Raw genomic sequence first — 19,501 nt, forward strand, 5'->3', positions numbered from 1 at the left:
TTAAGCGCTCCAGTCAGAACCGCAAGAAAACTGTTCCTTTTACTGAAGAAAATGTGTCTTTACTAATGTAGGTTCTCGTTGTGATCTGTGATAAGACACCGCTGTCATCCCAGATTTATATAATTAAGATGATTTGGGGGGGGAGGGACCCATCTCGGACTATGCTATGGGGCCCTTTGAACATTAGTTACGCTCCTGCAGAGAACCCCTTTAACAGTATGTCCATCAGTTATCCATTTATTACACACGGCAGCCCTGTCCTGTGTGTTAACACAAATAGACAGTGCATGGTGCTTGAAGAAACAAATGAGAAAATGTGATCTTATCAACATAAATGAATAACCGCTACGTACCGTATTTGACATCTGGCACGGTTATAGAGCTCTCCGCAATGTTAGTGGACAGAATTATCTATGGGAAATCAGACAGAAACAAAAACCACTGAGAAAAAAATTGATTTTTTTTTTCTGATAATCCCTATAAGAACTTGTGATGTCTGTTAGGCTACGTTCACATTAGCGTTAAGCTAATGTGCGTCGGGTTTGCGTCGGCGACGCAGCGGCGACGCATGCGTCATGCGCCCCTATACTTAACATGGGGGACACATGCGTTTTTTTTTTGTTGCGTTGTGCGACACATGCGTCTTTTTTGCCGCAAGCGTCGGACCAAGAAAACGCAACAAGTCGCATTTTTCTTGCGTCCGATTTTCGGCAAAAAACCGACGCATGCGTCGCAAAACGCAGCGTTTTTGCGTGCGTTTTGACGCGTTTTTGCGTGCGTTGTGTCGCCGACGCAACGGCGCACAACGCTAGTGTGAACGTAGCCTTACATCAGTATCTTCCCTGTTTAGATAAGATTTAGCACAGATCTTTCTTCCACAAATGATGGATGTGGCGCTATTAGATCTGATAACAATACAACAGTCACACATGGCACAGACAATGAACAACCATTACCTTCCTGTACCCCAAAACTGGAGTCATGAAGACCATATTCTGCTCATCGAGGGTGATAGTTGAGTGTAATGGGTACACGTGTAATCTAAAAACACACAACATGATCACATATAAGTGTGCCTTTATGTATTTTGAGGGGAAACATTTTTTCTTGAGAATTGGGAGAAAGCAGTGTTCTCCAACCAATGTGGACTTCATTTGGGAGCAGAATGTGCCTAAAGATGCCCATTGGGATAGGTGATAACATACTAATAGCGGGGGACAATTTGTAATATTATTTTGGCAAAAGGCTTTCTAATGTAATAAGAAGACAAAAGCCGCAGGGGAGACTGTACGGCACAGAGATATACTGGCCATTTACCTTTTATGTACCATGCTTGTGAACAGCTCGTGCATATAGTTGATTTCATACAAGCCTGTAAAGACGCAGAAAAACAGTCAGTGATCCATCATTTCAGATTTCTTAAAAGTTTAGTAATATAAGAGAGTTTGAAGAAACAGAGCTCTCTATTATATAGTTCAGCCTGGTTTTCAAGGCAATCCACTCCAGTATGCACGGATAAAGCTGGTACCTTTGTCCAAGCTTGTGAAAAGAGGTTATACAATCCAGAAAATCAAATTAAAAGCAAAAATACTTTATTGTGACTTCACTAAAATAGTAGCATGGGAATAGGAAAATATTTCACGCATTTTGAGTCCAGCTGACTCTTAATCGAAGTTAATATGTAAACAGTCAGCTAGACCCGAAACGCGTCAGATGTTTATATGTTTTATGCCCATGCTATTTTAATGAAGTCACAAACAAGTATTTTTGCTTTTAATTCGCTTTGCCGAATGGAAAAACTTTTCACAACTTTGCTTTAAAGTTTACTTTACTGCAGGTTATTTTGTAACTAGAAACAAGGGAAATTTCTAATTCATGTGGAAAAAGAGGAAGGAAAACCAATAATTATTCCATCATGTTCAGCTCACCAAGGAGATGTAGGAAGCGAGGAACTTAATTGTTAGCTTGTTCTAATACAGGACTTATGTTATCAGATCGGCACTTACACAGCATCAGCCTAAATAAGCACTCCAGAAATGAATACTCGTATTTATACTGTGTATATGGTTCCACCCAGCTCATTTGCATCCATGCACCCCCTATGGGGCTGGAGTACATTTCTGTTGTAATTTAAGCCACTTCTGTTGCATAAATGATGATTAATTTGATGGGTGACCTTGACCACTACCCACCCACTTTTCAAACCATTGTCGGAGCTGGGCAGGGCTGGGTTTAAACCATCAAAAGTTGCAAAATTATTACACCATTTCAAAGCTGCACAATATTTTAGAGTAGTTTTTTCACCAGAATTGATTATTGTGGCCATAGACTGCCTCGCAGGACATTATTTATGCCATAAACAAAAAGAGTGCGGTGATACAGTGACCAAGCCAAAAAATTATAAGCTGAAGTTTTAAAGTAAGTGCTGTGTGTAGATTTTCCCAACTGTACTCCTTCATAGGAGTGCATTTTCAGTCTGCTCACCCTGCCGTCTGCTTGTTGGAGCTGACAGGGAGAAACCCATCTCAAACAGGAGGTGAGGGCAAAGTAGGATGAAGCTGCATGTGTCAGTCAATACAGAGAGGGGCAGGGAAACATTCTGGTCAACACACCCTTACAAGTTAGGGGATTTTTTTTCAACTCTCCTGGTAGCCAAAATCAATAATATTTTTGTGCGCCTGTGTCTATACTATGCAGTTAACACTGGATTTAAAAGGGGTTGCCCAGGCTAATGATATTAATGACCTATCCTTAATTATGGAACTTCTAGTGATGACTGGGATGAAGGGAGTTGTGCACTGAAGTCCCTTAAAGTATGGTATTGCAACGCAGCCCCATTTAATTGCCGCATATGTTTTTTTAAGCAAGTTTGCTTTAAAGGAGCAAGCAAAATTCAGATCATTCGCATACTTTCTAGATAAAATTCAGATCATAGTTGCAATAGATCTTATGAAAAGCTTGGCCTCTACCAAGACTTTTTCTAATTCAAGTAATTTTATTTAGCTACATCAAATGGTCGTCGAATACTGCACAAATATGTATGGGAGCCTTTATTTTGCAAACAGCCCAGGGCTTAATTCTAGAAAACTTAATGGTCAAACTGAAAAATGTGAGGGTTAACAATCCGGGATTAGTGTTTTCTCCAATCTATGTCTTGTGAACAGGAACTCAGATGTTAGCAAAGCAGCAGATCCAAGCACAGAATATTGGTGCATCAGCACCATATTATGCTCCTCTTTAACAAAGGTCCTTTAACAGCTACTGTAAAAAAGGCCTAATAGTCGTTGCTTAGAATTTAATAAGCTGAGGTTTTCTAAATCAAGATGATGCAAAGGGAAAAACCACAGAGCCAATTAAAACACATGCAAGAAGATGCTTTGCTAAAAGGTTAATGCAAAGACGTCCGAGCTGCTGTATGAAATCCCATGCAGAGGAGAGAAAGATCGTGTCTGAATTAATATGGAGCAGAAGAGCCTTGTGGAAACAGCAGTGAAGAAGAGAGCGGGAAATGGAATAATTGCATGTTATTTACATCCTCTGCCACAAATTTATTGTGACATGTACAAACCTAAGGCTGAGAGGCCGAGATAAATTAAATGACTGACAGGAAGGACATTTTGCAATGCACTGCAGGCGATGCACACGACTCTCGGCGAACACACTACAGCACTGTACTTTACGTGCTTCTTGCCTCAGCCGAATCATTACCCTCCACAACTTCACCAAAAAGCCTGCTCAGTGTCCTGAATAATGTCCGATGAGACCACGGCTCAATGCACCCGGAAACACGCCCAATAAAATTGGTCAGGAACCTTGTTCTTCCTCTCAGGCTTTATCGCCATCTGACGAGCGATGAGAACCGAGGGAAAATGTCAGTTTTACACTCCAACGAGGCGTTAGTCTTTTTTTTTTTTTGTGCTCGCTAATATCGAAAGTAATTCTTTCAATTAGATCAGTTTAGGGGATGAAATTATTTAAATAATATCCTCCCGAGTATCAGGAGTAGTGGCAATTGTGGTTATTAGGTTGGGACTATTAATTCTGTGATGCACTTTTTTTCTCTTGCAAAGAGCCATACCTCTTTTCTTTTTGTCACCATGTGTATTTTTATGTAACGAGTTGTACTTTTGAAGCAAACCATTTATTTACTACACAACGTACTGAAAAAAGGAGTCAAAATAAATGTGAAATAGTGAAAAAAATTAAAGCAATTCTGCCGTTGTCTTGTTTTATGCGACAGCCAACCCTTTTTTCCTTTACGGTCGATAGAGCTGTATCAGTGTTTGTTGTTTTGTTTTTTTGCAAAGGGATGAGCTGCAAGTTTTATCGGCACCATATTAGGGTCCATATGGCATCAAGAGCAACCAAACCCTAACCCCATTACTAACCTTTTATATGCTGCAATCACAAATGACAGCAGCACCTAAGAGTTGTTGTGATTCGAGTCAGCTATTTTAATGTAGTTTATCGTGTATCTAGCATCATTTGTACCATCCATCTACACCAGATATAGTCGCATTTCCTCTTTAGCAGCAGATAATGTGGTGCAGTCCTTTCAGCCACACAGTGACAGAGCCTCTACTCCTTCCCTAACCAGCAGGCACATATGATCACCATGCAAAGAACTGAGGAAGTAACAGAGAATGCGTGTCCTTCAGCAGTCAAAAGCTGGATGCACACATTCAAGTACACTTTGAGCACCAGGTGGCGGCATAGCTTATAAATGTCGTAGCTCTTCACGGAATCCTTCATTAATGGCATGTAAAGGAAAGCACTGCTCATCTTTATGATCTAGTAAACAATGACATTATTATTATTTATTATTATAGCGCCATTTATTCCATGGCGCTTTACATGTGAGGAGGGGTATACATAAAAACAAGTACAATAATCTTGAACAATATAAGTCACAACTGGTACGGGAGGAGAGAGGACCCTGCCCGCGAGGGCTCACAATCTACAAGGGATGGGTGAGGATACAGTAGGCGAGGATGATACATTCAGTGGTGGTGAATAATTTAGAGAGGACCCCATAGCTCTCCTAACAAATAATTTAGTTAACCCGTTCACCCCAGAAGGTGGTTTGCATGTTAATGACCGGGCCAATTTTTTCAATTAGGACCACTGTCACTTTATGAGGTAATAACTCTGAAACGCTTCAACGGATCCTGGTGATTTTGAGACTGTTTTTTCTTGACATATTGTACTTCATAATAGTAGTAAAATTTCTTCGATATGACTTGCGTTTGTGAAAAAAAACACAGAAATTTAGCAATTTTCTAAATTTTAAGTTTCATGCCCTTTTTTGTTAGGAAGTTACAAGGGATAAAAGTTGACTATCGATTTTGCATTTTTCCAGCAAAATTTACAAAATCATTTTCTTTTTTCTTTTTTAAATAGTACATCAAATTTGAAGTCACTTTGAGGGGTCTATGTGACAGTAGATACCAAAAAGTGACACCATTCTAAAAACTGCACCCCTCAAGGTGCTCAAAACCACATTCAAAAAGTTTATTAACCCTTAAGGTGCTTCACAAGAATAAATAAAATTAACATTTAACTTTTTTTTTTTCCACAAAAAATTACTTCAGATCCTAATGTATTTATTTTGACAAGGGTAACAGGAAAAAATGGACCCCAAAATGTGTTGTGTAATTTCTCCTGAGCATGCAGATACCCCATATGAATGAAAAAAAACACTGTTTGGGCACACGGCAAACCTCAGAAGGGAAGGACCGCCGTTTCACTTTTTGAATGCAAAATTTGGTGGAACAATTGGCAGACTGAGAAGAAAGTCGAGCGGGCACCACCATAATATCATTTAAAGTGCACACCGGGTGCTACCAATGCGCCAAAGACAAACAATTGGCAGACGTCATGTCAAGTTTGGAGAGCCCCTCATGTGCCTAAACAACGAAAATCACCTATAAGTGACACCATTTTGGAAACTAGAGCCCTCAGAGAACTGATCTAGATGTGTGGTGAGCACACTGAACCCTCTGGTGCTTCACAGATGTTCTTAAAAGTTGAGCAGTGAAAATAATAAATTCACATTTTCCGCCCCAAATTTTGCATTTTCATAAAGGCAACAGAAGAAATTGAACCCCTCAATTTGTGTCATTTCTCCTGAGAACACAGATACCCAATATGAGGGAGAAAACTTGTAACGCCGCTGGGTTTGTACCTTGTTTCTTCGGCGTTACTTTTGCATGTCTCTGCTTTAACCCTTTCTCCTCTCCCCCTAATGTGCAGGGATACTGTTGTCTGTTACCTGTATGGATGCTGCTCAGTTCCCTGCCACCGCTGCGTAGCTGTACATGTGCTGTGATGACTTTGCTCTGCTGCATGGCCACTCGCATGTGCGGTCCCTGGCTGCCGCTTGGAAGCTAGCCTTGGCTTGCGAGGTCCTCTGCAGCTGGTGCATGGCTTCTCACGTGTGTCCAGGCTAGCAGCCGCTGCCAGGTGCCCTAAGCCACAGTTCCTGTGCTGTCAGTGCTATAATGGTTTCTGTTTGTGCTTAGGGTGCGCGCGGCCACACCTACCCTGCTTTTATCAGGGTTTGAGTGTGCACCTGTGTTGCTTCCTCAGCCTATTGCTGAGGAGCAGCTCCTACATAAACTTCCTCTTTGCTTCTGGGCGTTGCCAGAGCATTGCATTGTGTTTCTGTGTCTTGCCTTGTGAGGTATCCAGCTCCCGTTCTGTCTGCAGTATGTTCTGGTAGAGCTGATGCCTGTCTCTTGCCTGTTCTGGGGGCCGAGTACCCAGATCCGCCTATCCTGGAGGCTGTATATCCAGATCCGTTTGTGTCTTGTTTACCCGCCTGTTCTGGGGGCAGAGTACCCAGATCCGCCTATCCTGGAGGCTGAATATCCAGTACCTGATCCTGTCTGAACCTGTCTCTGTTATGTTTCTTAAGTCCTATTGTGTCTGGCACCCCGCATCCAGTGACTGAACTTTCTGGGCTCATCTTTCAAAGATGGAGTTCGGTGTTCTTGCTTAGCGCTTACTATTCTGTGCTCAGTCTTCCATGCGGTGCTAACCCTGTCTGGCCCAGTTCCAGTCCAGCGGAGCTAGCACCATCACGCTTGAGTTCCTTCCTAGGTCTGATGTCCGGAGCCTGACGGCCGAAGTTATGAACCTGATGACCTCCGCTACCTGGTCCTGTGCCTTCCGTGTCCCAGCCGATGACCTGGGCTGCCACGCCAGTGTCCAGCCTGTGTCTGATGTCCTTCCGGTGTCCGATGTCTTGATTTCTGGGCTGCCACGTCAGTGTCCCAGCCGATGACCTGGGCTGCCACGCCAGTGTCCCAGACGTCTTTCCGGTATTCCTGATGTCCTTTCATTGTCCGATGTCCTGATTCCTGGGCTGCCACGCCAGTGTCCCAGCCGATGACCTGGGCTGCCACGCCAGTGTCCCAGGTGTCTTTCCGGTATTCCTGATGTCCTTTCGTTGTCCGATGTCCTTATTCCCTGGGCTGCCGTGCCAGTGTCCCAGCCGATGACCTGGGCTGCCACGCCAGTGTTCCAGATGTCCTGCCTGTGTCCTAAGGTCCACCCTGAGATGACTTCCTTCTGGGATCGGTGTCTGATGTTCTCCTGCTGAGCCTGTGCTATGTCTGAGGCCTGAGAGATTGGCCGTCCTTGTATGCCCGTGCCAGATGACCCTGGACTGCATCAACCCGTGATGACTCCTGCCATCGTCAGACGTCCATCTAAGCCTGTGGTCCTGTTGTCCTGCCTGTGGTCCTGTTGTCCTGCCTGTGGTCCTGTTGTCCTGCCTGTGGTCCTGTTGTCCTGCCTGTGTTCCTGATGTCCTGCCTGTGTTCCTGATGTCCTGCCTGTGTTCCTGATGTCCTGCCTGTGTTCCTGATGTCCTGCCTGTGTTCCTGATGTCCTGCCTGTGTTCCTGATGTCCTGCCTGTGTTCCTGATGTCCTGCCTGTGTTCCTGATGTCCCGCCTGTGATCCTGATGTCCTGAGGTCTACCCTGAGATGACGTCCTTCTGGGATCGGTGTCTGATGTTCTCCTGCTGAGCCTGGGCTATGTCTGAGGCCTGAGAGATTGGCCGTCCTAGTATGCCCGTGCCAGATGAACCTGGACTGCATCAACCCGTGATGACTCCTGCCATCGTCTGACGTCTGAGTCGTGTACCCTTCCTTGTCATGTGGAATCGGGATCCTGACATCATTATGTTTTGTTATGTTCTGTGCTATCATTTAAGTAAACTTTGTTTCTTCATACCTGAAGTTGTGCGGTGTAGTCTAGTTCTGCATATCTACATCTTGTTCACATGCTCAGCTGCCACAGACCCTGCTCGCTACCGTTCCCTAGTCTGGGTAGGTCCAGGTTACTCTGTGGTCCAGTGGGTCCACATTGCGTTCCTTTTTGGGACGCTCGCCCACGTCGTCTTGGTCTGGCGACGTGGAGGTGTCGGCTCGGCCACGTTTGTGGTCGCAGCCGTAGCAAAACTACCATCATATGTTAGAGACACGACGGACGTCCTTACACGGGTTGACGGTGTCCTTGTGGACACTGGTGTCCTCCTGGTCACCGCTGATGTGCAAACATTATATACATGCATTGACCATGAGGATGGTCTTGCTGCAGTCCACCTCTTCTTGGGGGCCTCCGACCTGGACGGTCCCATGTGTGAGTTAGTCCTCGAGCTGCTGCGCTTCGTCCTCACCCACAACTTTTTTACATTTAAGGATAAGTTTTTTCTGCAAAGACGCGGCACAGCCATGGGCGCGGCCTGTGCCCCTTCGTATGCCAATCTTTTCCTTGGCTCATGGGAGAGACAAATTTTTGGCGACGGGGGGTACAGGGCGCGGACCATGTGCTGTGCTGGCTAAGATATATAGACGATGTCCTCTTTTTGTGGGAGGGGACGGTGCAGCAGCTCGGGGTCTTTATGGGCCAACTTAATGATAACTTGCTTAACATCAAGCTTACATATAATTGTGACTCGGAGCATATTGACTTCCTGGACGTCAGGCTGGAGGTCGACAGTACCCGTCGGGTCCAGACTGACGTTTTCAGGAAGTCTACAGCTGTTAACGCTTTATTGCATGCTGACTCCGCTCACAATCCCACGACCATTGGGGCCGTCCCGGTTGGACAGTTCCTAAGGGTGAGGCGGATCTGTTCAACTGATGAAAAATTCTTTGCACAGGCGGTTGACCTTGAGGGACGCTTTAGAGACCGTGGATATAGCCGTAGAAGTATTAGGCGGGGCTTTGACAGAGCAAGGAGGACACCTCGCAGGGACCTCTTACATTCTGGCAGTAATGATCGGAAGAGGAAGACGGACGGAGAGAAAGTAAGGTTTATTACGACCTATAACCATGAATGGTCCCATATGAGGGAGATATTGAAAAAGCACTGGCCAGTCTTGATGACTGAACCCTCTTTGGCCTATGCCGTGGGGGAATTCCCATTGATGACGGCCAAGAGATCCCCTAATTTGAGTAGCCTTCTCGTCCGTAGCTACTATGTACCATCTATTACTAACCCCTTTAGCACCAGGGGTCCAGTACTTGGTTCTTATCAATGTGGCCATTGCTTGGCATGTGCCAATATTACACGGGCAACTACGTTTAAATCCTCTGACGGTACAAAAGAATTTTCCATCAGACAGCGCATCACATGTGGCACATCTAATGTTGTATACTATGCCACATGTGGGTGCTCCCTAATTTACATTGGGCTGACATCTAGGGAGTTGCGTATACGTGTCCGTGAGCACGTCAGGGACATATGCGCCGCCAAAACTATAGATGATGCCTCTGACCTGAAAACAATCCCGCGTCACTTCAAGATGTTTCATGGATGTGACGCCAGGACGCTTCAGGTCAGGGGCATCGAAAGTATACATCTAGGGGCACGTGGCGGCAATTATAAAAAGGTCCTTGCCCAGCATGAAGCGGGCTGGATTGTTCGCGTAGACACGATGGTACCAAAGGGACTTAACGAGTATTTAAGTTTTTCCCCTTTTCTCTAAAAAAACCTTTTTATATTAATGTTTAACGTAGTGCTATATAGCACCGGTTAGGTGATTCGTATATTCTTGCCCCATTTTATGTATAATCCTACTATCTTTGATTAAAAACAAAATAAATCCTCGTATATTGTAGGTTTTGTTTTTTTTGTCCTCCTTCACCTCCTGCCCTCCATGTTGTAACATCTCCCCCATGTGAGTGGATACCCATTGGGGGTCCTTTTAGTATGTTTTTATTTTATTTTAAGCATGTTTTTTCTTTATATGTCTTTTAGTCACATCATGGTATTTGAAGTACTGAGGTCCTTTTTTCGGCACAATATTATTCTGCCCGAGTTGGATTTACTGCCGACAGTGACTACACGGCTGATACAACCAATCTGCAATGGATCAGTTTACCCTCTGCAATTTATGCCTTGTATAGATTTATTGTCTTATTTTCGGGGCTTACTTTATTTATATATGTTTATTGCCCTTGTATGTACTAAGGCATTCTGTATTAATTATGTATATTTCAGCGGTCAAACGTTCCAAATACCTCTTTTTCTGTATTTTGTCATCTTATCTTTGTGGTGTGTTGCCGGCAGACAGACGTTACAACAGGGCATCTTTATTGTGGTGGCGCGCATGCGCCGCACGCTTCATCTCGCCGGCGCCCCAACGGCGTCTTCTGTGCCTTGCGCGTGCGCCCTTGGTTCACACCTCGGGCGCTCCCGCGATGCATGACGCCGGCTGTGACGTCTGGCGTGGGTGGCGATGCGCGCATGCGCCCGTTTAATCTGCAATTCTGATCTGTTGTCCTCCTGGTGAGCGGTAGTGCGCTTGCGTCGCGCATTTTGCCTTGCCCGTTGTCCCAGCGGCGTCTGGCCTGCACGGCGCATGCGTCCTAGTTTTCTTGGGCGCGCCCGCCCTGCATGACGCGTTCTGTGACGCCGGGCCGGCATTCTGCGCGCACATGCGCCGCTCAAACCCGCGGCCATTGGTGGATTCAGATCAGGTGCCTGGTCACATGTACCATTAATGGTGCTATTTAAGGACGTCAGATATACTTATTAGTACCTTCCCTTGATAAAGCAGTCTCTTTGCGGGCGAAACGCGCGTCGGGGGTCGCGTTTGTGGATCCCAACCGGTGTGCTCTGCCTGGTACCTCCTGCTGGTAAGCGCTGCCCTTTTAACCGTTTATTTTTCTTATGATCTATTATACTACTTGTCTATCGCTACTATAGCGATATAGGTCCGTGCAGCAGCTGGCCTTACTTTATGGAGCTATGCATGATGGTTTCTTTGCAAGCGCACACCGGGGGCTACCCACTCTCTTTTTAAATCATCCTTATAAATGCACATTTTTGTATGTTTCGGTGCTTATTTGTATTTTGGCTATTTAGCTTGTTACCTGTATGTTATTTAATAAAGCATTTTTCTATTATTCAAACATCCTTATGCTCCCACGTCTCTCCTTGTTCCAATGACTTGTATGGAGTTGGTTTTTCTTTCTGGTGGGGGGTTATAGTGCACTATTTAGTGCCTGTCGCTCTCTCCCTTTCCCCCCACTGTTGATATATAATATGTTGCCTGATTTTGCTATCATGTTTGGGCACATGGCAGGGGTCAGAAGGGAAAGAGCACCATTTGACTTTTTGAATGCAACATTTCCTGGAATCATTAGAGGACGTCATGTCCCATTTGGAAAGCCGCTGATGCGTGTAAACAGTGGAAACCCCCCACAAGTGACCCTATTTTGGAAACTAGACCCCTCAAGGAATGTACTTAGATGCGTGGTGAGCACCTTGAACCCATAGGAACTTCACAGAATGTTTATAACATTGAGCTGTGAAAATAAACAAAAATAAAAAATTCCCCACAAAAATGTTATTTTGGCCCCAAATTTGGCATTTTCATATGGGTAACAGGAGAAATTGTACCAGTTTGTTGTGCAATTTCTCCCGACTACGCCGATATATGAGGGAATACTACTTTTGAGGCACAGTGCAAAGCTCAGAAGGGAAGAGGCGCCATATTAAAGTTCAAATTTTGCTGGAATGGTTTGAAGGTGCCATGTCCGAATGACAGAGCACAAATTATACTACCCAATGAATTCATCTAGTGGTGCAGTGTTCATATTGACACCACATGTTCCTCACAGAATTTTATACCACTGAGCGGTGAAGAAAGAAAAAATTACATTTATCGCTTCATTAGGGGACACATGTAACCATGGGTGCATGCTGATGTTGCCAAGAGGCTGACACTTGGCAAAAAAAAGGAAAATCGTTCCTCCTCAGCAGTATACACCCACCTACAGGCACAAAGAACCTGTTTAAGCTTAGTGTCTGTAGGAGGCAGACCTGGATCTGATCCCAGATCAGTCTTTTCCTTTTCAGGTCACCTGTTGTTTTTATTAATTATTTCCTTTTGTCTTTCAGGTTCATCTTCAAAGTAACAAGGTTTAACTTCTCACCCTGTTTCCCACACTTATGCGACCAAGAGTGCAGTGTGGTGTCACCAACATTGCCCACTCTCGGACCCATAGGCAGGACTTTACCCCTGTCACATTTACGGGTGTTTCAGGGGGATTCCCAAGGGCCAGACCTAGTTTGTAAATGGGCAAAATCCCCTCATGTGGATCTGCCGGTTTCTCGCTTGTCTTCCAAGACAGTCTTGTCTCTACCGGACGGTGTATCTCTTAAGAATTCTACGGATAGACAGATTGAATCCTTGGCTAAGTCAGCCTTTGAAGCGGCTGGAGCCTCCCTCTATCCCATGTATGCCTCCACCTGGGTGGCAAAGTCTATGTCTGCCTGGGCGACAATGCTTCGTCAAGGTATCCAAGCGGCAGCTACTCCGTATGAGATGGCAGATCTGGCAGATCAGATTGCCCATGCCGGCAAATATTTCGTGATAGCTTCCTTAGATCCTTCGTTGCTATACGCTGCATTCTCTGGTTAAAAGCGTGGAATGAGGATCCGCCTGTCAGGACTCTGAACATTTTTTATTACCTTTTGTGCATTACTGCCCTTTTCCAAGATGGCGTCTTTGGTCTCATGTGCACTCTGTCATCCTGCTATAAAACTCCACCCCAGCCTTCAGTCTGTGCTAGAGTATTCTGCCTTGCATCCAGGTCCTGACCTCTGGTGACTCCCTGGCTATATACCTGCTCCTGTGAACCTGTGGGGTTATCCTGCTACTCTGCTCTGAGTTCCTGCTGCATACACCAGTTCCAGTAATCCTCCATCTGCTGCTTGTGTTTACTTCCATCTGCATTTGCTGGACATGTAAGCTGTTGCTGCTCTGCAAGAACCTGAGACTATTACCCAGGCCTCCCTGGTTGAGCTAAGATATTATTTGAACTGCCTTATAAGCATATCTATCTGTGTTTTGGACTAAGCAAGGACTTATTCGTGTCAAGTATCCTCAAGAATAATTGTGCTTCATAGACTTTCTGCGTGATTGCATTTTCCTCAGAATTTTCCTATAGACTGCTAAGCTGCCTTTAATATTTACACCAAGTGTTGTGGACTTGAGTTTCTCTCTGCACCTGTTTGAATCACCGTGTGATAATATAGACTTTACCACTTATAAAACGGTGTCCTGTAGTTGTCTTGTTCCACGCAAAGAGTCTCCCGAGTTATCCCCTATAATTATTACACCGCCATCAAAAGTCCCTCACTGGCCTTGCCTTTCAAGGTTCTAGACTTTTTCGGTCCAAGCTGGATCAAACAATTTCGGATGCCACCAGTGGGAAAAGAACCTCGCTTGCCCAGTCCAAGCCTAAAGGTTCTTTTAATAGGAAAAGGTCACCTCAATCTCGAGAGAGATAGTGACTTCCAGTTACAAAATCGACTTTTCTTCTCCCCCAGGAAGACGTTTCTTTCTGTCTTGCCGCCAAGACATCCGTCACAGGTACCAGGGGTTCTTCAGCCGCCTCTTCCCTACTATGCACAGCAATAAATCGTACCCGTCGCACCGGAAAGAATGGTTTTCGGGGTTCTACTCTATTCATTTCATAGTCCCGAAGAAAGACAGATCGCTCTGTCCGATTTTGGACCTCAAGCAATTGAATTGTCAAGTTCGGATCCGCCATTTCAGGACAGAGTACCTACTTTCGGTAATCGCCTCCATGGAACCGGGAGAATTTCTTCACATTCCTGTTTATGTTCAGCATCAGAGGTTCCTACGGTTTGCGATCCAGGACGATCTTTGTCAAGTTCACGGCCCTTCCTTTCGGCCTGGCCTCTGCCCCCAGACTATTCACGAAGGTCATGGCAGCGGTCATGGCCATCCTTCGGTCCAAGGGGATTCTCATAATCCCTTACTTGGACGGTCTTCTGATTAAGGGGCCGTCCCGCCGAGACTGCGACCAGAGTCTTCAGATTACTCTGGACACTCTGGTCCATCTCAGCTGGATTATCAACAGAGAGAAGGCCTCCCTGACACCAGCTCACCACCTGGTGTTTCTGGGTATAGGGTTCGACACGACCCAATCCCGTGTCTTCCTTCCAAAGGAGAAGTTATCATCACAATGCCAGGGGATCCATACTCTAAAGCGACCAGCTTCTCTCCCCCTACGGTCCTGCATGAGAGTTCTAGGGAAGAAGATTGCCACCATGGAAGCTGTTCCTTTTGTCCAGTTCTATAACCATCCTCTTCAGAGGACCCTCTGGTTGGCTTTGAACAAGAGGACAGTCTTCCCTAGATCAGCACGTGATTCTACCTTTCAAGGTGAGGCAGTCCCTGACCTGGTTATGCCATCAGCATCAGTCCTATGAGGAAGTCCTTCCTTTCTCTCGGGTGGCAGGTCATCACCACCGACACCAGTCTCCTCGGTTGGGGAATGTTTTTTTCTTCGTCACACAGCATAGGGCCGAAGGAAGGCCCAAGAGGCCACTCTCCCCATCAATCTCCTGGAGATCAGGGCAATTTTCTTTGCCCTTCGCCACTAGCAGACCCTCTTCAAGGCCAACCAGTCCGCATACAGTTGAACAATGCCAAGGCCGTAGCTTACATAAACCGTCAAGGTGGAACTCGCAGCAAACAGGTTATGATAGAGGTAACAAGGATTCTGCGACGGGCAGAACCTTAGGTTTCCGCCATATCAGCCGGGGGTTAGAAAATTGGGCAGCCGATTTTCTGAGACGTCAGAGTCTCGTATCGGGCGAGTGGTCGCTCAGCCCCGCCGTCTTCAACCAGATATGCCAGAAATGGGGCACCCTGGACATCTACCTGATGGCTTCTTGGATGAACCCCATGGTTCCTCAGTTGGTAGCCAGGTCCCTGGATCCGCTAACCATCGGTTGCGAAGCTCTAGTAAATCCCATGGTCCCAATTCCAACTGCCTTATCTTTTTCCGTCTCTCCCCTTGATCCGAGAGTCGTGAAAAAAGATAAAGGCAGAAGGGGATCCCCATAACCGTGATAGCTCCAGACTGGCCAAGAAGGGCCTAGTACGTGGAGCTGGTGAACATGCTCATGGACACACCCTGGAGGCTTCCAGACCGTCCAGATCTCTTTTCTCAAGGCCCCCCTTGTGGTGAAATATGTGTATATATATATATATATATATGTGTATATATATATATATGTGTATATATATATATATATATATATATATATATATATATATATGTGCCGAGGACTATGTATAGATTTAGTGTCACTGGCAATAATGTAACATCTGTCTTGAAAAGCTGCATGTCGCACCCAGGTGTTAATATGTATTTTCCTGGGACAAGTAGACTTCTGTCCCCAATCTCACCAGGGAGTCCTGCTGGAAGCCAAGAAGAAAGGTAACATTTGACACCTCCTAGCTCTTGGAAGAGTGATGTTAATTACGGCCTGATAGTATCTCTGTGACAGCTGTTACACAAAGGATCTCAAGAGAAAATAATATATTCACTGGGGGGCGCGGCCGTGGTCCAATCAAAAACCAAGCAATTATGATATTAACCTGAGGGCCTGTTCTAGAAACCTGACCTGAAGACCAAAGTTATAAATTAGACCTGTATACAGAGACACGTGTTCCCATGTGAGGGAAGCCGACGCTGATGTGTTCCACCAAATCCATTCACCCCACCTCAGGGAGCAGAACGCAAACTACCAAGTTAGATGATTTCTGTAAGTTTTCTCCTGTTATTTTATATTGTTTTGCATAGGTTACATGTCTTTTTATCATCATATTTTTATAACTTTTCTTACTGTAAGCACTGAACCTTTTTTGTATTAAAGTATAAAACTTTAACAAGTTGAACCTTGAATGTTCTAAAAGAATCCACAGCCTAAGCTATGTGAGCCTTATGAGTCTAAGGTGTGTGAGCCTTATGAGTGGTAGACATTATTAGTATTAATATTTCCGGGACTCATCGTCCATGTATTCGGTGAGTAGTGGCAGCGTGTATGAGCGGGTGTGTGGCCTGGGTCGGTGTGTGATTTATGCTCCCATTACAGCATAGGACAGAGGTTGAATGCTGGACTGAGAGTGGGGAGATAGATTAACCCTTGCAGGCAAAACCCAAGTCACATGCTGAGAACGGGCACGTGACGAATTAGTGACACAACGGAGTAGTGATCCGTGACACCCCTCTTCCAGTGTCTTGAGTCCGAACAGCACGGCCGTTGAGGCCGCAGTCCTGAGGGAGGCTGGTTTTTCCCATCAGGTCATTCAGACCATGATAAGGGCCAGAAAACCAGCATCCTTGCGTATCTACTACAGATACTGAAAGGCCTTCTTCTGGTGAGTGAGGGCAATGGTTTGTTCCCTATGTCCATTTCTCTTCCTTCCATTCTTGGTTTTCCACAACTGGTCTAGACTCGGGTCTATCACTCTGTCAATTCTTTTCCAATGAAATCTGGCTTCTCGTTCTCAGGTAAAGAGCTTTCTTCAAGGAGCCGCCCACCGGGCACCTCCTTATCGTCTTCCAATAGATCCATGGGATTTTAACACAGTCTTTGGCGCGCTCTTTTTGAGCTCATTCAAGACACTCTTGTCATGGAAAGTTGTCTTCTTAGGCCAGTGTCACTTTGCGAGGGCAAAGTGAGAAACTCGCAAAAGTCTCTTGCATTAATACTCAGCACTGCCGCTGGCACTTGGGACTGGAGCGTGCGGCTGCATGTATTTCGATATACGCACATGCTCCGGTCCTGACTGTCGGCGGCAGTGTCGGGTATTGATGCACGAGTTTCACGCATTGCATTCGAAAGTGTAACTCCGGCCTTAGTTGCATTAAGTCCATCGAGAGTTTCTGAGTTAGTGGTATTATCCTACCGTTCCTGTTATGATCCGGTAACCCTGGAGCCGCATGAGACTATCTCTGGAGTAGGTGGTACCTGTACTGACCGCAATCCTAATACTGACACCGCAACTAGAAGTAGCCGTGGGATGTACCTAACCAGGCCTAGACACCTCGACACAGCCGGAGGACTAAATACCCCTAAAGATGGAAAGGGGAAATCCTATCTTGCCTCAGAGCAGAGCCCCAAAGGATAGGCAGCCCCCCACAAATATTGACTGTGAGTTTAAGAGGAAATACGTACACAGGCAGAAAAAACAAAGTTTAGCAAATGAGGCCCTTCTAGCTAGATAGAAAGGATAGGACAGAGTTCTAAGCGGTCAGTAATAAAACACTAGAAAATTCCACAGCAGAAAATACTATATACTACATCTAACTAAAGACATAGGATGTATATCTGCATCTCAGAGAAACCAGCATGACAGAAAAATCCAAACAAGTCAAGAGGGACAAAAACACAATAGATTGCACTGCACATAAAAGCACACTGCATGCGTGCTACAGAGAACCAAAACAAGGCACTTATCTTAGCTGAAATGACAGCAGGGCAGTGGAGCCAGACAGAGATGCAATCCCTCCAAGATACAATGGACAACTGGCAGGGATTGATGGATCCTACAAACCTAAATACCTAATAGAGCTGCAATAAGCAGAAACACCTGCCCAGGCCTATAATCCAGAAACCACTGCACTACCACTAACAACCACCGGAGGGAGCCCAAGAGCAGAATTCACAACACTACCCCCCCCTTGAAGAGGGGTCACCGAACCCTCACCAGAGCCCCCAGGCCGATCAGGACGAGCCAGATGAAAGGCCCGAAACCAAATCAGCAGCATGGACATCAGAGGCAAAAACCCAAGAATTATTCTCCTGGCCGTAACCTTTCCATTTGACAAGGTACTGAAGCTTCCGTCTCGAAAAACGAGAATCCAAAATCTTCTCAACCACATACTCCAACTCCCCATCAACCAACACAGGAGCCGGAGGATCAACAGAGGGAACAACGAGCAACACATATTTCCGCAATAAAGATCTATGGAAAACTTTATGGATAGCAAAAGATGCCGGAAGGGCCAAAAGAAAAGACACTGGATTGATAATCTCAGAAATCCTATAAGGACCAATAAACCGAGGCTTAAACTTAGGGGAAGAAACCTTCATAGGAACATGACGAGAAGACAACCAGACCAAATCCCCAACCCGAAGCCGGGAACCAACACACCGACGACGATTAGCAAAACGTTGCGCCTCCTCCTGAGACAACACCAAATTGTCCACCACATGAGCCCAAATTTGCTGCAACCTGTCCACCACAGAATCCACACCAGGACAATCAGAAGGCTCAACCTGCCCTGAAGAAAAACGAGGATGAAAACCAAAATTACAAAAAAAAGGCGAAACCAAGGTGGCCGAACTAGCCCGATTATTAAGGGCAAACTCGGCCAATGGCAAGAAAGCCACCCAATCATCCTGATCAGCAGACACGAAGCATCTCAAATAAGTTTCCAAAGTCTGGTTGGTTCGCTCGGTTTGGCCATTTGTCTGAGGATGAAATGCGGAAGAAAAAGACAAATCAATGCCCAGCTTAGCACAAAAGGCTTGCCAAAACCTAGAAACAAACTGGGAACCTCTGTCGGACACAATATTCTCCGGAATACCATGCAAACGAACCACATGCTGAAAAAACAATGGAACCAAATCAGAAGAGGAAGGCAACTTGGGCAAAGGCACCAAATGAACCATCTTAGAAAACCGGTCACAAACCATCCAGATAACTGACATCCTCTGGGAAACCGGAAGATCTGAAATAAAATCCATAGAAATATGCGTCCAAGGCCTCTCAGGGACCGGCAAAGGCAAAAGCAACCCACTAGTGCAGGAACAACAAGGCTTAGCCCGCGCACAAGTCCCACAGGTCTGCACAAAAGAACGCACATCCCGCGACAAAGAAGGCCACCAAAAAGACCTACCAACCAAATCTCTGGTACCAAAAATACCAGGATGACCAGCCAACACGGAACAATGAACCTCCGAAATCACCCTACTAGTCCATTTATCAGGAACGAACAGTTTCCCCACTGGACAGCAGTCAGGTTTGTCAGCCTGAAATTCCTGAAGGACCCGTCGTAGATCAGGGGAGATGGCAGAAAGAACCACCCCTTCCTTTAGAATGCCGACCGGTTCAAGGACCTCCGGAGAATCAGGCAAAAAGCTCCTAGAG

General features: G+C 45.6%; 1 protein-coding gene across 2 annotated transcripts in view; it reads right to left on the reverse strand.

The window, feature by feature from the left end:
• The window catches only part of TDRD9 (tudor domain containing 9), a 395,302-nt gene that overhangs the window by 170,523 nt on the left and 205,278 nt on the right, over positions 1 to 19,501 (reverse strand). For both annotated transcript variants that reach the window (XM_077266617.1, XM_077266625.1), the window contains 3 exons: positions 1,318 to 1,372; positions 957 to 1,041; positions 354 to 411 (listed from right to left, as the gene is read on the reverse strand). In XM_077266617.1, the coding sequence (XP_077122732.1) occupies positions 354 to 411; positions 957 to 1,041; positions 1,318 to 1,372 (198 nt within the window). The remainder of the gene's footprint in view (positions 1 to 353; positions 412 to 956; positions 1,042 to 1,317; positions 1,373 to 19,501) is intronic.

This window comes from Ranitomeya variabilis, chromosome 1, assembly GCF_051348905.1.
Source record: "Ranitomeya variabilis isolate aRanVar5 chromosome 1, aRanVar5.hap1, whole genome shotgun sequence".
NCBI lineage: Eukaryota > Metazoa > Chordata > Amphibia > Anura > Dendrobatidae > Ranitomeya > Ranitomeya variabilis.